We start from the raw sequence: 15,004 nt of genomic DNA on the forward strand, positions 1-15,004 counted from the left end.
TTGGAATATACCTAAACCCTATTTAACGTATAATCACGTAACGTATTCATGATTGAACTGGCATATCCCTCGTCTCTTTCGTACTAAGGTGATTTAGTGTAACAGACATCTTTCGTCTCTTTCGCACATGACGATTTACTATATCTCTGTCCTGTTGTCATTCTAATCATAGTTAAATAAGGTGTAACATGTGATTTCATTCAGTAAAAAACGGTCTCATTTTATACTAGCTTTTGCCCGCGACTTCGTCCGCGTGGCGTGTTATAAAAGAAAGTTCTTTGTGTGTGTGGGAGTGCATGCCAAATTTTAAGCGTCTAACTTAAGTGGTTTAGATTTTTCATACAAAAGGATTTTCCCGCTAATTCCCGTTCTCGTGGGAATTTCGGGAATTCCTTTCTTAGTGCATCTCTACGGTACCTAAGCTACGTCCCTTCCAAATTTCAAGTGCCTACGTTTAGCCGTTTAGGCTGTGCGTTGATATGTCAGTCAGTGAGTCAGTCAGTTTCTCCTTTTATATATTTAGATTTAGGTAAGTAAGTAGCCTTATTAACCACAGATTCAAATCTCATTACATTTTTCAAATAGTTTTGTGTCTTTCACCTACTTACACATGATACAATTTTTACAGATCAGTACCGTATAAGCAAAAGCACCATTGAATAAATTTGACTACTTATTGTTAATTATTTCATGTCGATTTTATACTCAAGACAAGTTTGAAAGGAATGGCGCGGTATGGTTTACAAATTACACTTTTATATCTGGCAACATTGATTTAAGATATCTTCTACAAGATGTCAAACACGATAAATGCTATGTTTTTCCCTTTGCATGATGTGTCTGACAAGTTTCGCTTCTGCCTACCCCAAATAGTTTCAGCGAGATGCTCTCAAAAATATCAATTCTACCAATGTTGCCATTTAACATATAAATAAATTCAACATTTATCAAAATCATAATTAAAATGTAAAAACGATGTAGATTAATAGAATGATACTAAAAGATTTTTAAAACAATTTTCATAAATAAAATTAATTCGAAAGTTAATACTGAGCTGCAATATAAAATCACAAAATATTTGGTTGGTTAATACAATTAAAAATTACATAAGTAACTCTTTTAAACTTGATGGTCCATTATTATGCTTATCACATTAAAATGACTATACTATACATCCTAAAATTCATTTTTACAGCTTATTTTAGAATTGGTCTCGTTCATTCTTTTTAATTTCATACATTTTACGTGCTAACGGTGACACTTTCAACATCAATCAAACAGGTTACCAAAAACTGGCAACACAGACTATTTTATAAGAGATGCCTACTCGAAAAATATAATCAGTGTTGCCACTGTAATGGTTACCGGTTCTGTAAAATTGCGTACTTTTGCCCACGACGCAATATAGTTATATAGAGACCAAAGGTTTACTTATAACTACAAAGGCAATTCTTTATCTACTCTACTCAAGTATTTAGAACACGATCCTTCACATTAAGAATCAGCCATTAATATCATATTTCCATAAGTGTCGCATAGTTAACCGACGCTATTAAATTACTTTGCATTATTTTTGGCAATAATGTTTCGCATTCTTTTAATTTATTCTTTCAAACTTGCTATACACAGAATCAGAAAAGCGGAAGAAACTAGCCAGGGACCTGGATTTAGCGCTGGCAAAATCCCGTGCCCTAGCTCGCATGGTTTGTTTATTCATTAGGGCTGCCATAAGAAAAAATATATAAAAAAAAATGAAAAAAGCTGAGAATTAAAAGCACAAGAGAATGACGAAATGGAACGTTAGGAGTAAATTATACATGTTTTTAAGTCATTCATACCGATTCTTGCAGTCACTATATCGCTATCTCTTTCTTGTCCTTATCATGAAGGACAGCATTATTTATAAATGACATCATTCAAGATTCTTACTCTTTACAATTTAATATTTCTTTAAGTTATCGTCACTTTGTAAAATTCGTTTTCAATGCTAGCTGCTAAAACAACTAACCTTAGGTACGCATTAAAACTAAATATAAAACTCAAATATATTACTTACTTATTAAATTAATGATTTAAATAATACAACCAAAGTATAATCTCGTATTTGAGACATTACAATGAATTTGACTAAATTATATTAAAACTGAACGTAGTGTGTCGAAGCTGAGAAGAAATATAAAACATAAAAAGATACTAGAGTATTTAGTTAGAATGTTGGCCTAATAAATATATTATTAAAAAAAAACTAGGGTAGCTTATGTTTTAAAATATAAAATTCTCAACACACCACGCCTTTGTTTAAAATACGACTTACGACTTGTACTTATTATTTTAATTTCATATTAATATGATTCCTTTAAATAAAAATTATAATAAAACAATTTTAAAAATAAATAAATATTCGAAGATTTTTCTTGTAACACTATCACAGTTTCTAATTAAAATACTTCAGTTACAATATTAGTGTAAATAAATGGGATAGTTCGGCAATACATCCAAAAAAAGTTAAATCGATATTAGCAAGTTATCAGAGACTATTACACCAACTTAATATCAAAAATAAAATTGTATAAGTAGTTACTATTTCTGATAGTAATTTCACTTTATTTTAAACTTGTACTTTCATAACTTCTTACTTTAAAACAACTTGCAATAAAAATCCTTGTTTAAAATAATTATTGGAAAAAACAGGGTACCTTAATATGGTAACACTTACTGTCACATGTCACTTACCAAATATTTTAGGTTATACGCCTAAAATCCCGCGCAAAGTTCATCATAACCAGGTGACCGCGTCCCATACCGCGGTCAGCCTATCATGTAGTGCTGTGTAGATTAAATTCTACAACTCGTATGCAGGTCTAAGCTGAGTGTTATCTCCATCGGGCTGTTGAATCAGCGGTGGTGATAGCGGGTCTTCGCTGGAAGTCAGTGTGGCTGAGGGAGGGAGGCCTGTAGACGATCAATGCAGAGTCAATCTCATGCGTCAATAAATGTATCAGGCTGTATAACTAAACAACCTCATACAGTATATAAATTGGAGGCAGAAATTATAACCGCCATTGTGCAAAATGGCTGACCCAAAGAGAATATAATCACTACGACATGAGTTCATGAAAAAATATATGTGTCTATGTCTATGGCAGACCAAAAAGTATGTCTATTTCTAAATTTAGTTTCATGAGTTCATGAAAAATATTTTTTTTTTATATGTCTATTTTGGTCAGCCATCTTGCATAATGGCGCCTATATTTTCCCCATTTTATATTGACTGTTGATTTACCTTCATTCTCATCCTCCTCGGCTAGCCACTTCTGTATTTCAGTCTGGTACATGCGTCGCTGGAGCACCTCCTTCGTGCGCGGCCGGGACCCGATGAACGTCACGTCAGCCTGAAATGCACATTTAAAAAATCCAACTTTACTACCCGTGGTAATGAAAACGGTATTTTATATCGTTTTAAAAATCCATAGACTTGCCCTTATGTAACCATAGATTAAAGAATAATACTACGTATAGAAGGGTAACTCTCCGCCTCGCACCAACTCGTATCGGACGCCGACCTCAAATAAAAAGACCGACACCTATTTTTATAAGAAATGGGAAAATTTATACTTTTTAACATCATTTGTGTGACACACTTTTCATATTCAAGTAGCGAGCAAGTGGACGCGTGAACGAGGCACACACGAGGAACCTTAACTCATCTGTCAGATTTGACAACTCGCGCTTTGACATTTACTCGTTCTATTCGCGCCGTTAGCGTGGTAGGGCTGCTAGGGCTGCAAGAGTGTCTGAGGTGTGATTTAACGCAACAAATGACGGAGGTTTAATGTTGTACTCACCCCTGGAGGCAAGTAAGGCCTCAGCTGGTCAGCGAGGTCCCCAACGGCTCCTAACCTCTGAGCTTCCTCCCAGTTCGTGTGCACTTCCTCGTGCAATAACTTCTCCTCTGAAAATATAGATTGCATTTCAATAAGCCTCGTCAAGTGTTAAAACTACTTATTTTCTTTGTTGACAACAGACATCACAACACTAAACACAGCTGAAACATAGCTGGCGAGGATTGGGTGTACGTACAGACATGAGCAATATAATGTGCCCATTTTAGGACTCTGTCGCACTAACATATTTGGCATTTAGTGAGACTTACAGTTCAATTTGTCAAAAAAGTTAATGTGACATGGTACCAAAGTGTATACATATTAATGCTCGTGACCGTATGTATATACTATACACCTCTGCCTACCGCCCAATGGGGTACAGGCGTGATGCTATGTTATGTTTCATAAAGAAAACAAATCGCGCGTCAAGTATATCAAATTATACGTTTATGTATAATTTAATTTTATGTCATCATCATCCTAGCATTATCCCGTTTTTCACAGGGTCCGCTTACCTGAAGATTTGTTAGGTCCGGTTTTTTAAAGCTACTGCCTGTCTGACCTTCCAACACGCGAAGGGAAAACCAGCCCAAAACAAGTTAGGTCACATACCTCCGAAAATGCATTTCTCGGCAATGTGGGTTTCCTCACGATGTTTTCCTTCACCGCTGAGCATGTGATAACCATTTATGATCCGAACAAGAATTCGACATGATTTCGCAAGGTAATATAGGCAAATAAGTAATCGACGATGGCGCCATCTATCTTTATTTTAGGGAACGTAGCCTGGAAAATCCTTCATTATTCTTTTTAATGACCTACCGTCTGGCTTTTTGGCGGGAACGGGAACGGGACAGTTACTTTCTTCATTGAATAATCTATTTAAAGTGGTGTTTTGTGGTTAATGATCGCATTAAGTTAGTCGGAAAACATTCGCGACAGTGTTATTTTATCTGAATATTCAATAAACAAATTGTATCTACTTATTTTCGCTTCGTGCCAACAAGCCGCTTCATAACTCGAAAGTTTATGCGGACTTTTGAATTAATTCGTTTGGGGTTCGGAGTAGGAGTCTGCTCCGATGGTGGGGGCTTAGGTTTCATCATCATCACCTTTCATCATTTCATTAATCATCAAGAAAAAAATACGTAAGACATGGCTGTATGGGCATAGTTCCCTTTGCCTTACCCTTCGGGGAAAACCAAAACAAAAAAAAATGACCTACCGTCTCTTTTAGTAGTACTGCGCTTGTACTGTATCCTGAACCTGAAGGCTTCGAGCACGCTGGCCACCACGATTGTCAGCACCACCATCGTGAACAGGTAGAATACCTGAAAACATTTCAAAACGAATTAAAATCGGTCAAATGCGAAAGTTACGTTTCATTCCTTGAAATTATTCAAACTTTGTAGGATGATCCGTGTTTTTTTACCTTTAATGAGTTTGCTCTTGGCCCCTGACTTGCCCGAAGGCATTGATGAGGCCTAAGAAGGAGCGAGCTCGCCCAGAAGGTTCCTGTTCACTCTGGCCTTGAAAGCACCCGGGTTATATGCATTCGGAAATACAGAAGACGGCAGAGAATTCCATTCCTTAGCAGTGCGCATAATGAAGGACGAAGTAAAGCGCTTTGTGCGAATAGTTGGGATATCCACCAAATAGGGATGGAACCCGGCCGTGCGTCTGGAAGTCCGAAGATGAAAGGGGGATGGTGGAATGAGCTCGTGTAGATCGCGGGCACACTCCCCGAAGTGCAGTCTGTAGAATACAGACATACTTACTGGGGACTTTTCGACGATGTGCTAAGGAGTGTAGCTTAGCCTTTTAGCTGGTAGCCACGTGTCTCTGATCATCCTCTTGGCTTGTTTTGCAAGCCGTTGGTCCCGGTTACTACTTACTGATGTTAATAACAGAGTAACATACATACATAAACCCACGCCTATTTCCCACCGGGGTAAGCAGAGACTATAGAATTCCACTTGCTTCGATCCTGACATACTTCTCTTGCTTACTCCACAGTCATCAATCGCTTTATACACAACATGGTTTGGTAACAGAGTGACAGTTATACGAAACATTGCAAGCGTCTCGCTGATCATCCTCTTGGCTTGTTTCAAGACACGTTAAGCCGTTGGCGTTGGTCCCGGTTACTACTTACTGATGTTAGTAACAGAGTGACAGTTATATGAAACATTATAAAGAACCTCTTACCATGAAGTAGACTCTGCTAAACTGACCAGCGACAGTGGCATACGCGTTCATTAGGATGAACCAGTTGTTGACGACGGTCAGTTCGAACAGGGTGACGCCGCTGGTGAGAATATTCTCGAAGTTGTTCAAGTAGTAGTAGCCCAGCGGCGTGGACGCGTTCTCCGACCACTTGTAGAAATCTTCTACTGTTGTATTTCTGGAATTAAATTGTAATGAGGGACTATCCTTCGCGCCTCAAAATCAAAGATAAAAAATGCACTATAATGTCTGTTATCCATGAAATTAGGAGTTTAGGTTACCCAGGTTTTCCGGCCAAGTAGTTAATGCCATCTGCGGCAAATCTAATAAGTCACGTCAAAAAAAAGTAACCCAGGGAAAATCTTTCCAGCGCCCTCTGTATTATTTTTGGAGAAATAATTAATCCACCCAAAAAAATAAAAATATCACCAAATCACCATTAATCACCATTTCGTTGTATATACCTACGTAATTTTAGATCACAATCTTAGATCTTATTTATAAATATTTTTATTCCGTTTTTTGTTTTATTTTTTGGAGTCATTTATTTATTGTAGGTTTGCCGCAAATGGCAATAACTACTTGGCCTGAGAATCTTTATTTAATGGGTAACAAAGTTACTTACTGGGTAAAGCTTTGAATAGTATTTTTTTATTACTGTCGAAGTCAGATAAATTGGGTAGTTTCCTAAGTCGAAGATAAATTATGAAATTCTGATTACTAAATACGTACGTTTGGAAAATTCCAAAAGATATCAACACAGAATCATGGCCTGAATCATCCCTCAAAGTTATCGTTACGATGTCACTCTCTCTCTTGGATCGATCCCTCATATCTGAGGATCGTGGCCAGCATCAGGGTTGCATCTGGAGCGGATGATCTGTCTCCACCGGTTTCTTTCTTATGACTGTGTAGAGCTTGGATGATGACGAGTCTTTCGCTTGATCGGTCCATCCAGTTGGTGAACCACGCGATCTTTTGCCTTCAGTGTTCCCAAGCACAATCAGTTTTTCTAAACCGTCATCGCCTCTGCGCATCGTGTGGCCGAAATAAAAAAGGATGCGTTGTTGTCACTAACACCCTGTATTATTTTTTTTAATTTGAATTTATGAGTTGTTACGTGTGTTGGCACGTTAAGCCGTTGGTCCCGGCTGCATTAGCAGTCGTTAATAACCATCAATCCGCACTGGGCCCACGTGATGGTTTAAGGCCCGATCTCCCTATCCATCCATAGGAAAGGCCCGTGCCCCAGCAGTGGGGACGTTAATGGGCTGATGATGATGAGTTGTTTGGAGTTACTTACACACAGCAGTTCCTGAGGTCGTAGGCGGCGAACAGCTCCATGCCGACGATGGCGAAGAAGTAATACATGACGAGCATCACGCAGCCGGCTGAGGACATGAGCGGCGACAGCAGCACCAGCGTGCCGAACACGTCGCGGTACCGCTTCTTTAACTTGTACAGCCTCATCAGTCTGGATAGAAAAAAAAAAAGAAAAAAACGTTTTTTTTTAATTCATTACTCTATGGCACACAAACACAACATAAAGGACAATAGGCTAATTTCCAAGTAGTCAAATCAGTTACTTTTTACTAAACGTGTTTTTTTGACGTGACTTATTGTAGATTTGCCGCAGATGGCATTAACTTCTTGGCCCACACTTGGCCGGACAAATGGGGAGCGGAATATTTGAAAGAATTAATCGACCCTAGCGGGTCGATAGCGATAAGTGCTGATTGAGGGAAGTTGTCGACCACGCCGGCGGCGGGGTCATTATCGGAGTTCTGAAGTGTTTGGTGTCGCGAGCTGATTGGCTGCATCTATGGCTAGAGTAATCGGGTCGTCGGGATCGTATATTACATCCTTCGGAAGCCGATACTTTTCATTACCGTCCCTAAGTGGGCTGTAAAAAATGCAAGGAATATTTATTTCATAGTTTCTTTTTTTCGTAACTTAAAGATTACGTGTAGACTTGCCGCATATGACATGAATTATTGAAGAACTAACCTAAGTGGTCGGAAGATGACCACGATGAACAGTTTGGGCGCGATGCTGAGCAGCACAGCGCCCATAAGGGCCAGTAAGGTCACGCTGAGGTCGAACACGTTCCAGCCGCTCTCCAGATACGCGTGCAGGCCCGACGCCATCATACGGAGACCAGCTTCTAGCAGGAACACTGGGGCACAATACAGGATGTTAAATATTATACCTAGTGTCACCCGGGCATAGTATAAATTATTAATTCTTGATAATTCTTGATTGTATTCCTAATTTTGATTTTCATTTCTCATATCTAATTTACTTATTTATTGAATAAACAGGTCACAATTTTATCATAATAATACAATTTGTCGCATAATCAGAAACATACGTACTTAACTAATTTAATTATATTATTTATTATATTATTAATTATTTTTATTTATTTTATACATAATTTAATATTAATTTTGTGTTTTTTTTTGATTATGATTTTCATTTTAATTTTATTTTTGATTGTGATGTTAATTTTAATCTTGATTTTTAATTTTAATTTCTAGTTTATAATTTTTATGTATTTGCACTTTTTATTTTTTAACAATTTTTGTTCTATTTATTGTTTATTATTTTTTATTGTTTTTTCTATGGACGTTATTATGGTCTGAAAATAAATTAATTATTTGAATAAAGAATAATACTACGTATGGAACGGTAACTCTCCGCCCCGCACTAATTCGTATCGGGCGCCGACCTCACCCCCTCTGGGTCTTACTGTAGTCTACATAGCCGTAAGTCGTTAAGGAGTAAAGAAGCGCGCGCAGCCTGTTTGTCCCGTTGGCACTCTCGCGGACTCGTCACACGTATAGTGCCCAGGGTGTGACCCCGAGGTAGCTTTCTTCCACCTCTGATACTGATGTGGCGGACCCAACTAGTTGGCCAACTAGTTCCGCCCACAAACAACAGATGGCGCCACATTCAATAATGCAGTCTTGAAGCAGTCGTGAAACGCGATATCGAAGTTTACACAGCAAGACGCATATATACAACTTCTAACATAACACCGTTGGATCGTCGATACCTAATCACTCTACCAACTTGTGACTAGCGGAATACTGTGCTCTGTTCGGTACTCCGGAAACATCCTTTGGCGGCAGCACATCCTCGCCACCAAACTTATAAAAAGTGCAATACTCACAAATCAGGAATAACCAGGTGTCCCAGGATGCACACAGCAACCTGGCGCTGTCCTGCAGGTCCCCCGCGGCCTCGCACACTCGCAGCACCATGGATATCCCGTTACCGATGATCAGCGCATCTGAAATAGGGTATTTGACCAGGTCAAAGATAAATCATAAAATCTAACATACAGGGTGTTAGCGAAATCGTAACGAAAACTTTGAGAGAACACATTTCTCAGGTAGGTATATGGGTTTCTTCACTGTTTTCCTTCACCTTCACGTGATAACCATATAAGATTCAAACAGGAATTCGAAAATCATTGGTATAGGCCATTATTGGGCTTCGAACCTGCGACTGCGACCTTACAGTGAGAGTCAAGGTCTTCCAACTGGGCGTCCACGTCTATCCATCAAAATAAGACTACCAATGAAGAATGTTCACATTAAACTCACATATCAGATACTCGAAGTAAGGCCAGCGCACGGCGGCGGCGGCGGCGCGGCCCACGGGCTCCAGCACCGACTCGGAATACCAGGGCGCGCGGGACTGCTGCGGAGCCCAGCGCAGTGCGAATACCTCGTACAGGTTGGCGAACTCTGGCCGAGACAGCCCGCCAGAGCCGGACTGGTTGAGCTGCTTGAACATCAGGTACACGTCCAGACCGCCTGTCCAAGACATTCAAGGTTTTATTTAAGGGTTTATTTAGGTTTTGGTTTTTTGGTTGTACTTATGGATATAGCGTACCCTTAGCGTGACCTTCTGACACAGGTGTTTCCCACTTACTAGGAGGTCGCAACTGCAAATATTATTATGTACCATCTCTGTTAAAGAAATATATTTTTTTTTTATTTAAACCGAAGCATATACCGAATACAACAATGCCCAACTGGGCACGCTCAGGCCTGTTGTCTTAAACGTTGTACCGGGTGAGAGCCTTCAGCGCTCCCCATTTGTCCGGCCAAATCTAAAATAAGTCACGTCAAAAAAAAGGAGTTATACCGCGAAGCCCTGTCCGGAAGCTGTACCATGTGTATAGTGAATAAATTCGTTTCTCCTTGGACTCAGTGAGTTTCCTTCCAATCCCGAAACCCACTTCCGTAACATTTGGGGTCACTGTACTTACTGTAATGCGGTGCGTAATGCCTCATGAGTCCGGCGAAGTGCCGCAGGCGCACCGCCAGCGGGGCCCGGCGCGACACGAGCAGCCTGAACGCGTGTCGCGTCGCGCGCCGCCGGTGTAGCAGCAACGCGCGACATTTCTCGCGCTCGATGCGTGTGAACGTCTCGTATACTACAGCTAACATCTGAGGGAGAAAACGACTATTCTCAATACAATAACAGGTGCCTACTACGTAATTTAAATAATTTAGAAAGAAAGTTATTTATTATTAACACGTTCCCTGTGTATGAACTATGAACCTCTTATGGGGCAATACATTTAAAACTCATACATGCATGGCCCATATGTGGGGCACAATTTTTCTTGCCATGTACATAAATTGTGTCAATGTACATAAATTCCAATGTGTTTATCGAGAAATAACATTGCACGTCGCCCAACTGGGCAGCCTCAGGCCTGTTGTCTTAAAATTTGTAGCGGGTGAGAGCCTTCAGCGCTCCCCATTTGTCCGGACAAGTTGTTAATACAATAAGTCACGTCAAAAAAAAAACATTGCACATGACGAGTTGATATCTAATTTTCAGTTACACAGTGAACGTGTTAAGAGGACGCCACAGTAACAAAACAAAAACGTCAACAAAAAGAAACTTAATGACTTTGATTTTAAAAAAGAACCCTAATCGCTGACTTTTTAAAGACTTGTAGCTATTAGTCCCGTCTGGATATCACGTTCGTTTAAGAATTAGAAAACATCTGTGCGTCTAGATATTATTTAAGTAACAATGAATACGACGTTTGACAGCTTCTATTGATGACGTTACAGGACATTATTTCCATACGAACTCTAAAGATAACTTTCGTTTTCACGTTTCAAAAAAAGAATCTCATTTGACTAGGTTGTCAAGTAGTCTATTATAAATATGTACCTATTAATTGTTAGGGAAACAATGCAGTAAAAACTTACCAAATTCATAAGAACGTAGAGAACAGTGATGATGTACAGTATGAAGAACAGCGCGTACCACTTGGACTTAGCGTACGAAGGCATCATCACATCTGGGAAACTGAAACATACGATATGCAAAAAAGCCTCGTATCAACTAGGCAACAATGAACGCGTAACATGTAACGCTCAACATGTACGGCAACGTTACACAACAGCGCGCGACGTTGCCAGCTGAAGCGCAACATCTAACGCTCAACATGTACGGCAACGTTGCACAACAGCGCGCGACGTTGCCAGCTGAAGCGCAACATCTAACGCTCAACATGTACGGCAACGTTGCACAACAGCGCGCGACGTTGCCAGCTGAAGCGCAACATCTAACGCTCAACATGTACGGCAACGTTGCACAACAGCGCGCGACGTTGCCAGCTGAAGCGCAACATCTAACGCTCAACATGTACGGCAAACGTATAAATAATCAATTATAAATAATCAATAAACGTATAAATAAGCAATTGTATAAATAATCACTAACTTTATAATAACCTTTTTTGTAAAGTTTTTGTTTAACTACTGTCTTAAAACAGTTGAAAGTTGTAAATACGAAATGGCAACGCGGGGTTGGATGACGTCAGCTGGGCTAACCTTGAAATTGCTAGCTGTCAGTTTTGAGCATAGCTGCGGGCTTAGCACCGTAAGCGCGCGACTCTTTCTCGCCGCGACAGAGATCATCTGTCTTTCTCTGTGCAGTACTGTGAGAGAGTGACAAGTGACGTATGTTGAGGCGAAAAATAGTCGCACGCTTACGGTGCTCAGCCCGCTGGTCTTCTTATACCATGCTCTAAACAAACAACAAGCCGCGTGACATGTTGCGCTTCAGCTGGCAACGTCGCGCGCTGTTGTGCAACGTATGCATGGGATTAACTGTCTGAGAACTGATATTGCACTGTGGGACGCCGGAGTTGTGGAATTAAATAAGAGACGTGTGTCTTCTAAGACGGTCGTTTATTGTCTGTCTGTTGGATCTGATATATAACACAGATATGTATATAACATAGGTGTGGAGGTACACACTACACCTCCCTCCTTTTAGAGAAAAAAAAAATACAAGTTAATTTTTTTTTTTACACATTCATACTTATGTAATGGCAAATGTTACTATGACTTACAAATTTAAGTTCAGTACAATATACTTATATTTTTTTATAATTTACCTTTTTTCTTTTTCTTTTATTTATAACCTCATTTGTATTATTGTCACCTAAATTTCATTTAACAAATCACAATATTATGCAGTATTACCTGTATATTATGAAAGTGTATTTTTATTCGTACATAATCAATTCTAATTCATTTTATAAAAATAATCCTTAGTAACGAAAACAATGATATATCGTTGATAAGATACATTTTTAAAAATTACACATACAAAGCAATTACTTAAAGCAATTTTAATAACTGAAAGGATAACTGTTTCTTATATAAATTGTATTATTATATATATTTCCATACGATACATTATACCTATACAGACTTTATCTATCATTAAGACCTGAATTCGTTTAAAGTAAAATTAACTGGTCTATCGGAAAAATAATGGAAATGTTACCGCCTTAAAATCTTAACACTATCATAATTATCTTAACATTTGATTACAATAATATTCTTACAATATAATAATAACAACAATGCATAGATATTTCCTTTTATTTTTATTTATTTTATTTCTAATGGAGTTTTTTATTTATTTATTTAATTACTATATTTTTATTCATATTTATAATATTGTTTTCATTTTAATGAATATATACTTATTAAGATTATAGTATTAGGATTACAAAAGACGTAGGTACGTACCGTTCATGATGTATTAATTTATTTTGTCAAATCTCAAATCAGATTGTACGCTTTTTCATTTTAAACAATTCTCTTATTCTGTCCTTTGCTGCTTATTCAACTTTTTTTTCTTTCATTTTTAATATTCATTATTTACTTAATACTTCTTTATCGCTACTTTATGCATTATCGCAACTTGCACAGCCTCTCCTTCTAATGCAGTATCCTACAACCAACTCACACAACAACCAACACACACAACTAACAAAAACAACTTCCAAATCCCTTTTAATGATTCCTATCAAAACATTTTGATGCAATATCTCCTCCTACCAAATTCTTTAATGCCATATCTATTCCTATCAAATACTTTAATGCAATATCTCCTCCTACCAAATCCTTTAATGCAATATCGTTACTTACAATACCTCTTTTGATGCAATATCGGTACACTTAATACCATCCCTTTGGTATTTTATTTTGAGTAGCCGGCTACTTACTCGTATTATATTTATTCATTCATTTATATTAATATATTTATATGAGGTACTCTTCTTTCATTTAATATAATTATTCATTCATTTATTGGCAACATAGTGCTCAATATGGATTGTGCGCACATCCTTATTTACAATTGTGGTCATTTTTAAGTCTCATTTGGACACCAACTTATCTCACGGAGAATACTCGATTACACCATGATCGAATGGAAGGATCTGACCCACAATGTATTATCTATAGGGTCAGAATTAAGACAACTACATAAAGGTCTCCAACAGTATTCTCAGAGGAAGCTCGTTCACACTGTGACAAACAGAAGGACCTGAACCCTATGTACCTCATACGTGTACCGCATATTGAATATTACTTACTTACTTTCTTTTTCGTTTTACTCTCATTCCTATTTTGAGCTTTCAATTTCATATCATAACTTTTTTCAATACATTCATTCCATTAATTTTAAATAACGCTTTGGCTAACAAAACATTCGTGTTGCACTTGGGTGATCAGTCCAGTTGCTTACGTAAGCTTATCTACCAAAGTGTTAATAACATTTTTAAGTCATTTCGCGAAGCTAACTAAAGCATTTTTTTTTATAATTCCACTTACTACATACATTTTCTTTTTCGCATGAAAATGATTATTTTGTTTAAAAACATCAACATTCCTAAATTGGAAACGCGTCTCTACTAATCGAAAGGACGAACGGTACCTACTAAATAAACACAATAAACATGAAAATCCAAAAAATATTTAAATATATATATTATCTACTGATCACGAATACACATCATGATTACGTTCCCAGTTACTTGAGCTGGAGCGAAGTAGAAATATTTGAGATCGTCAGCTAAAATCGCGACGTTACTAAGCTCTATCCTTTATACAGGTGAGTAATTGTACATATACAATACACACTAAACTGATATATTCTTACTTGTAGACCTTCTTGTCCTGACTTATGAATTTGATAATGCTGCTCAGTTCGAAGTGAGTACCATTTTTTACAGAATATTAATGGATAACTAAATCAACTAGTTAATTGAAATAATTCTTTGAGTGTAAACATTTAACTAGAAAAGTAACTGTTCTCAAAATGAATAGCTGAAAGATAAACGACACTGATCAAATATAATAATTATTGACTGTGAACAGGAATCGAACCTGTAACGTGTAGTCATTTGCAGGGCTATTTTAATCAACCAGCTATTCGAGCTTCTATGCAACTATCTTGCATACAACTGCAACGTAAGCGAATTGTTCTATTGCAATAACAAGTATCCAGTGACGCTTTAAGCAGAATGATAAACGATGATATATTTTTGTATCATT

General features: G+C 37.9%; 1 protein-coding gene across 6 annotated transcripts in view; it reads right to left on the reverse strand.

Moving 5' to 3' along the window:
• Positions 1–1,922: 1,922 nt before the first annotated feature.
• LOC126376206 (two pore channel protein 1-like) overlaps positions 1,923–15,004 on the reverse strand; it is a 36,667-nt gene continuing 23,585 nt past the window's right edge. For all 6 annotated transcript variants that reach the window (XM_050023456.1, XM_050023452.1, XM_050023457.1 and 3 more), the window contains 11 exons: positions 11,354–11,453; positions 10,393–10,573; positions 9,722–9,934; positions 9,286–9,405; positions 8,118–8,286; positions 7,414–7,584; positions 6,093–6,288; positions 5,110–5,215; positions 3,846–3,952; positions 3,284–3,392; positions 1,923–2,952 (listed from right to left, as the gene is read on the reverse strand). In XM_050023456.1, the coding sequence (XP_049879413.1) occupies positions 2,843–2,952; positions 3,284–3,392; positions 3,846–3,952; positions 5,110–5,215; positions 6,093–6,288; positions 7,414–7,584; positions 8,118–8,286; positions 9,286–9,405; positions 9,722–9,934; positions 10,393–10,573; positions 11,354–11,453 (1,582 nt within the window). In that variant the 3' untranslated portion in view covers positions 1,923–2,842. The remainder of the gene's footprint in view (positions 2,953–3,283; positions 3,393–3,845; positions 3,953–5,109; positions 5,216–6,092; positions 6,289–7,413; positions 7,585–8,117; positions 8,287–9,285; positions 9,406–9,721; positions 9,935–10,392; positions 10,574–11,353; positions 11,454–15,004) is intronic.

This window comes from Pectinophora gossypiella, chromosome 20 (genome assembly GCF_024362695.1).
Source record: "Pectinophora gossypiella chromosome 20, ilPecGoss1.1, whole genome shotgun sequence".
Classification (NCBI taxonomy): Eukaryota; Metazoa; Arthropoda; class Insecta; order Lepidoptera; family Gelechiidae; genus Pectinophora; species Pectinophora gossypiella.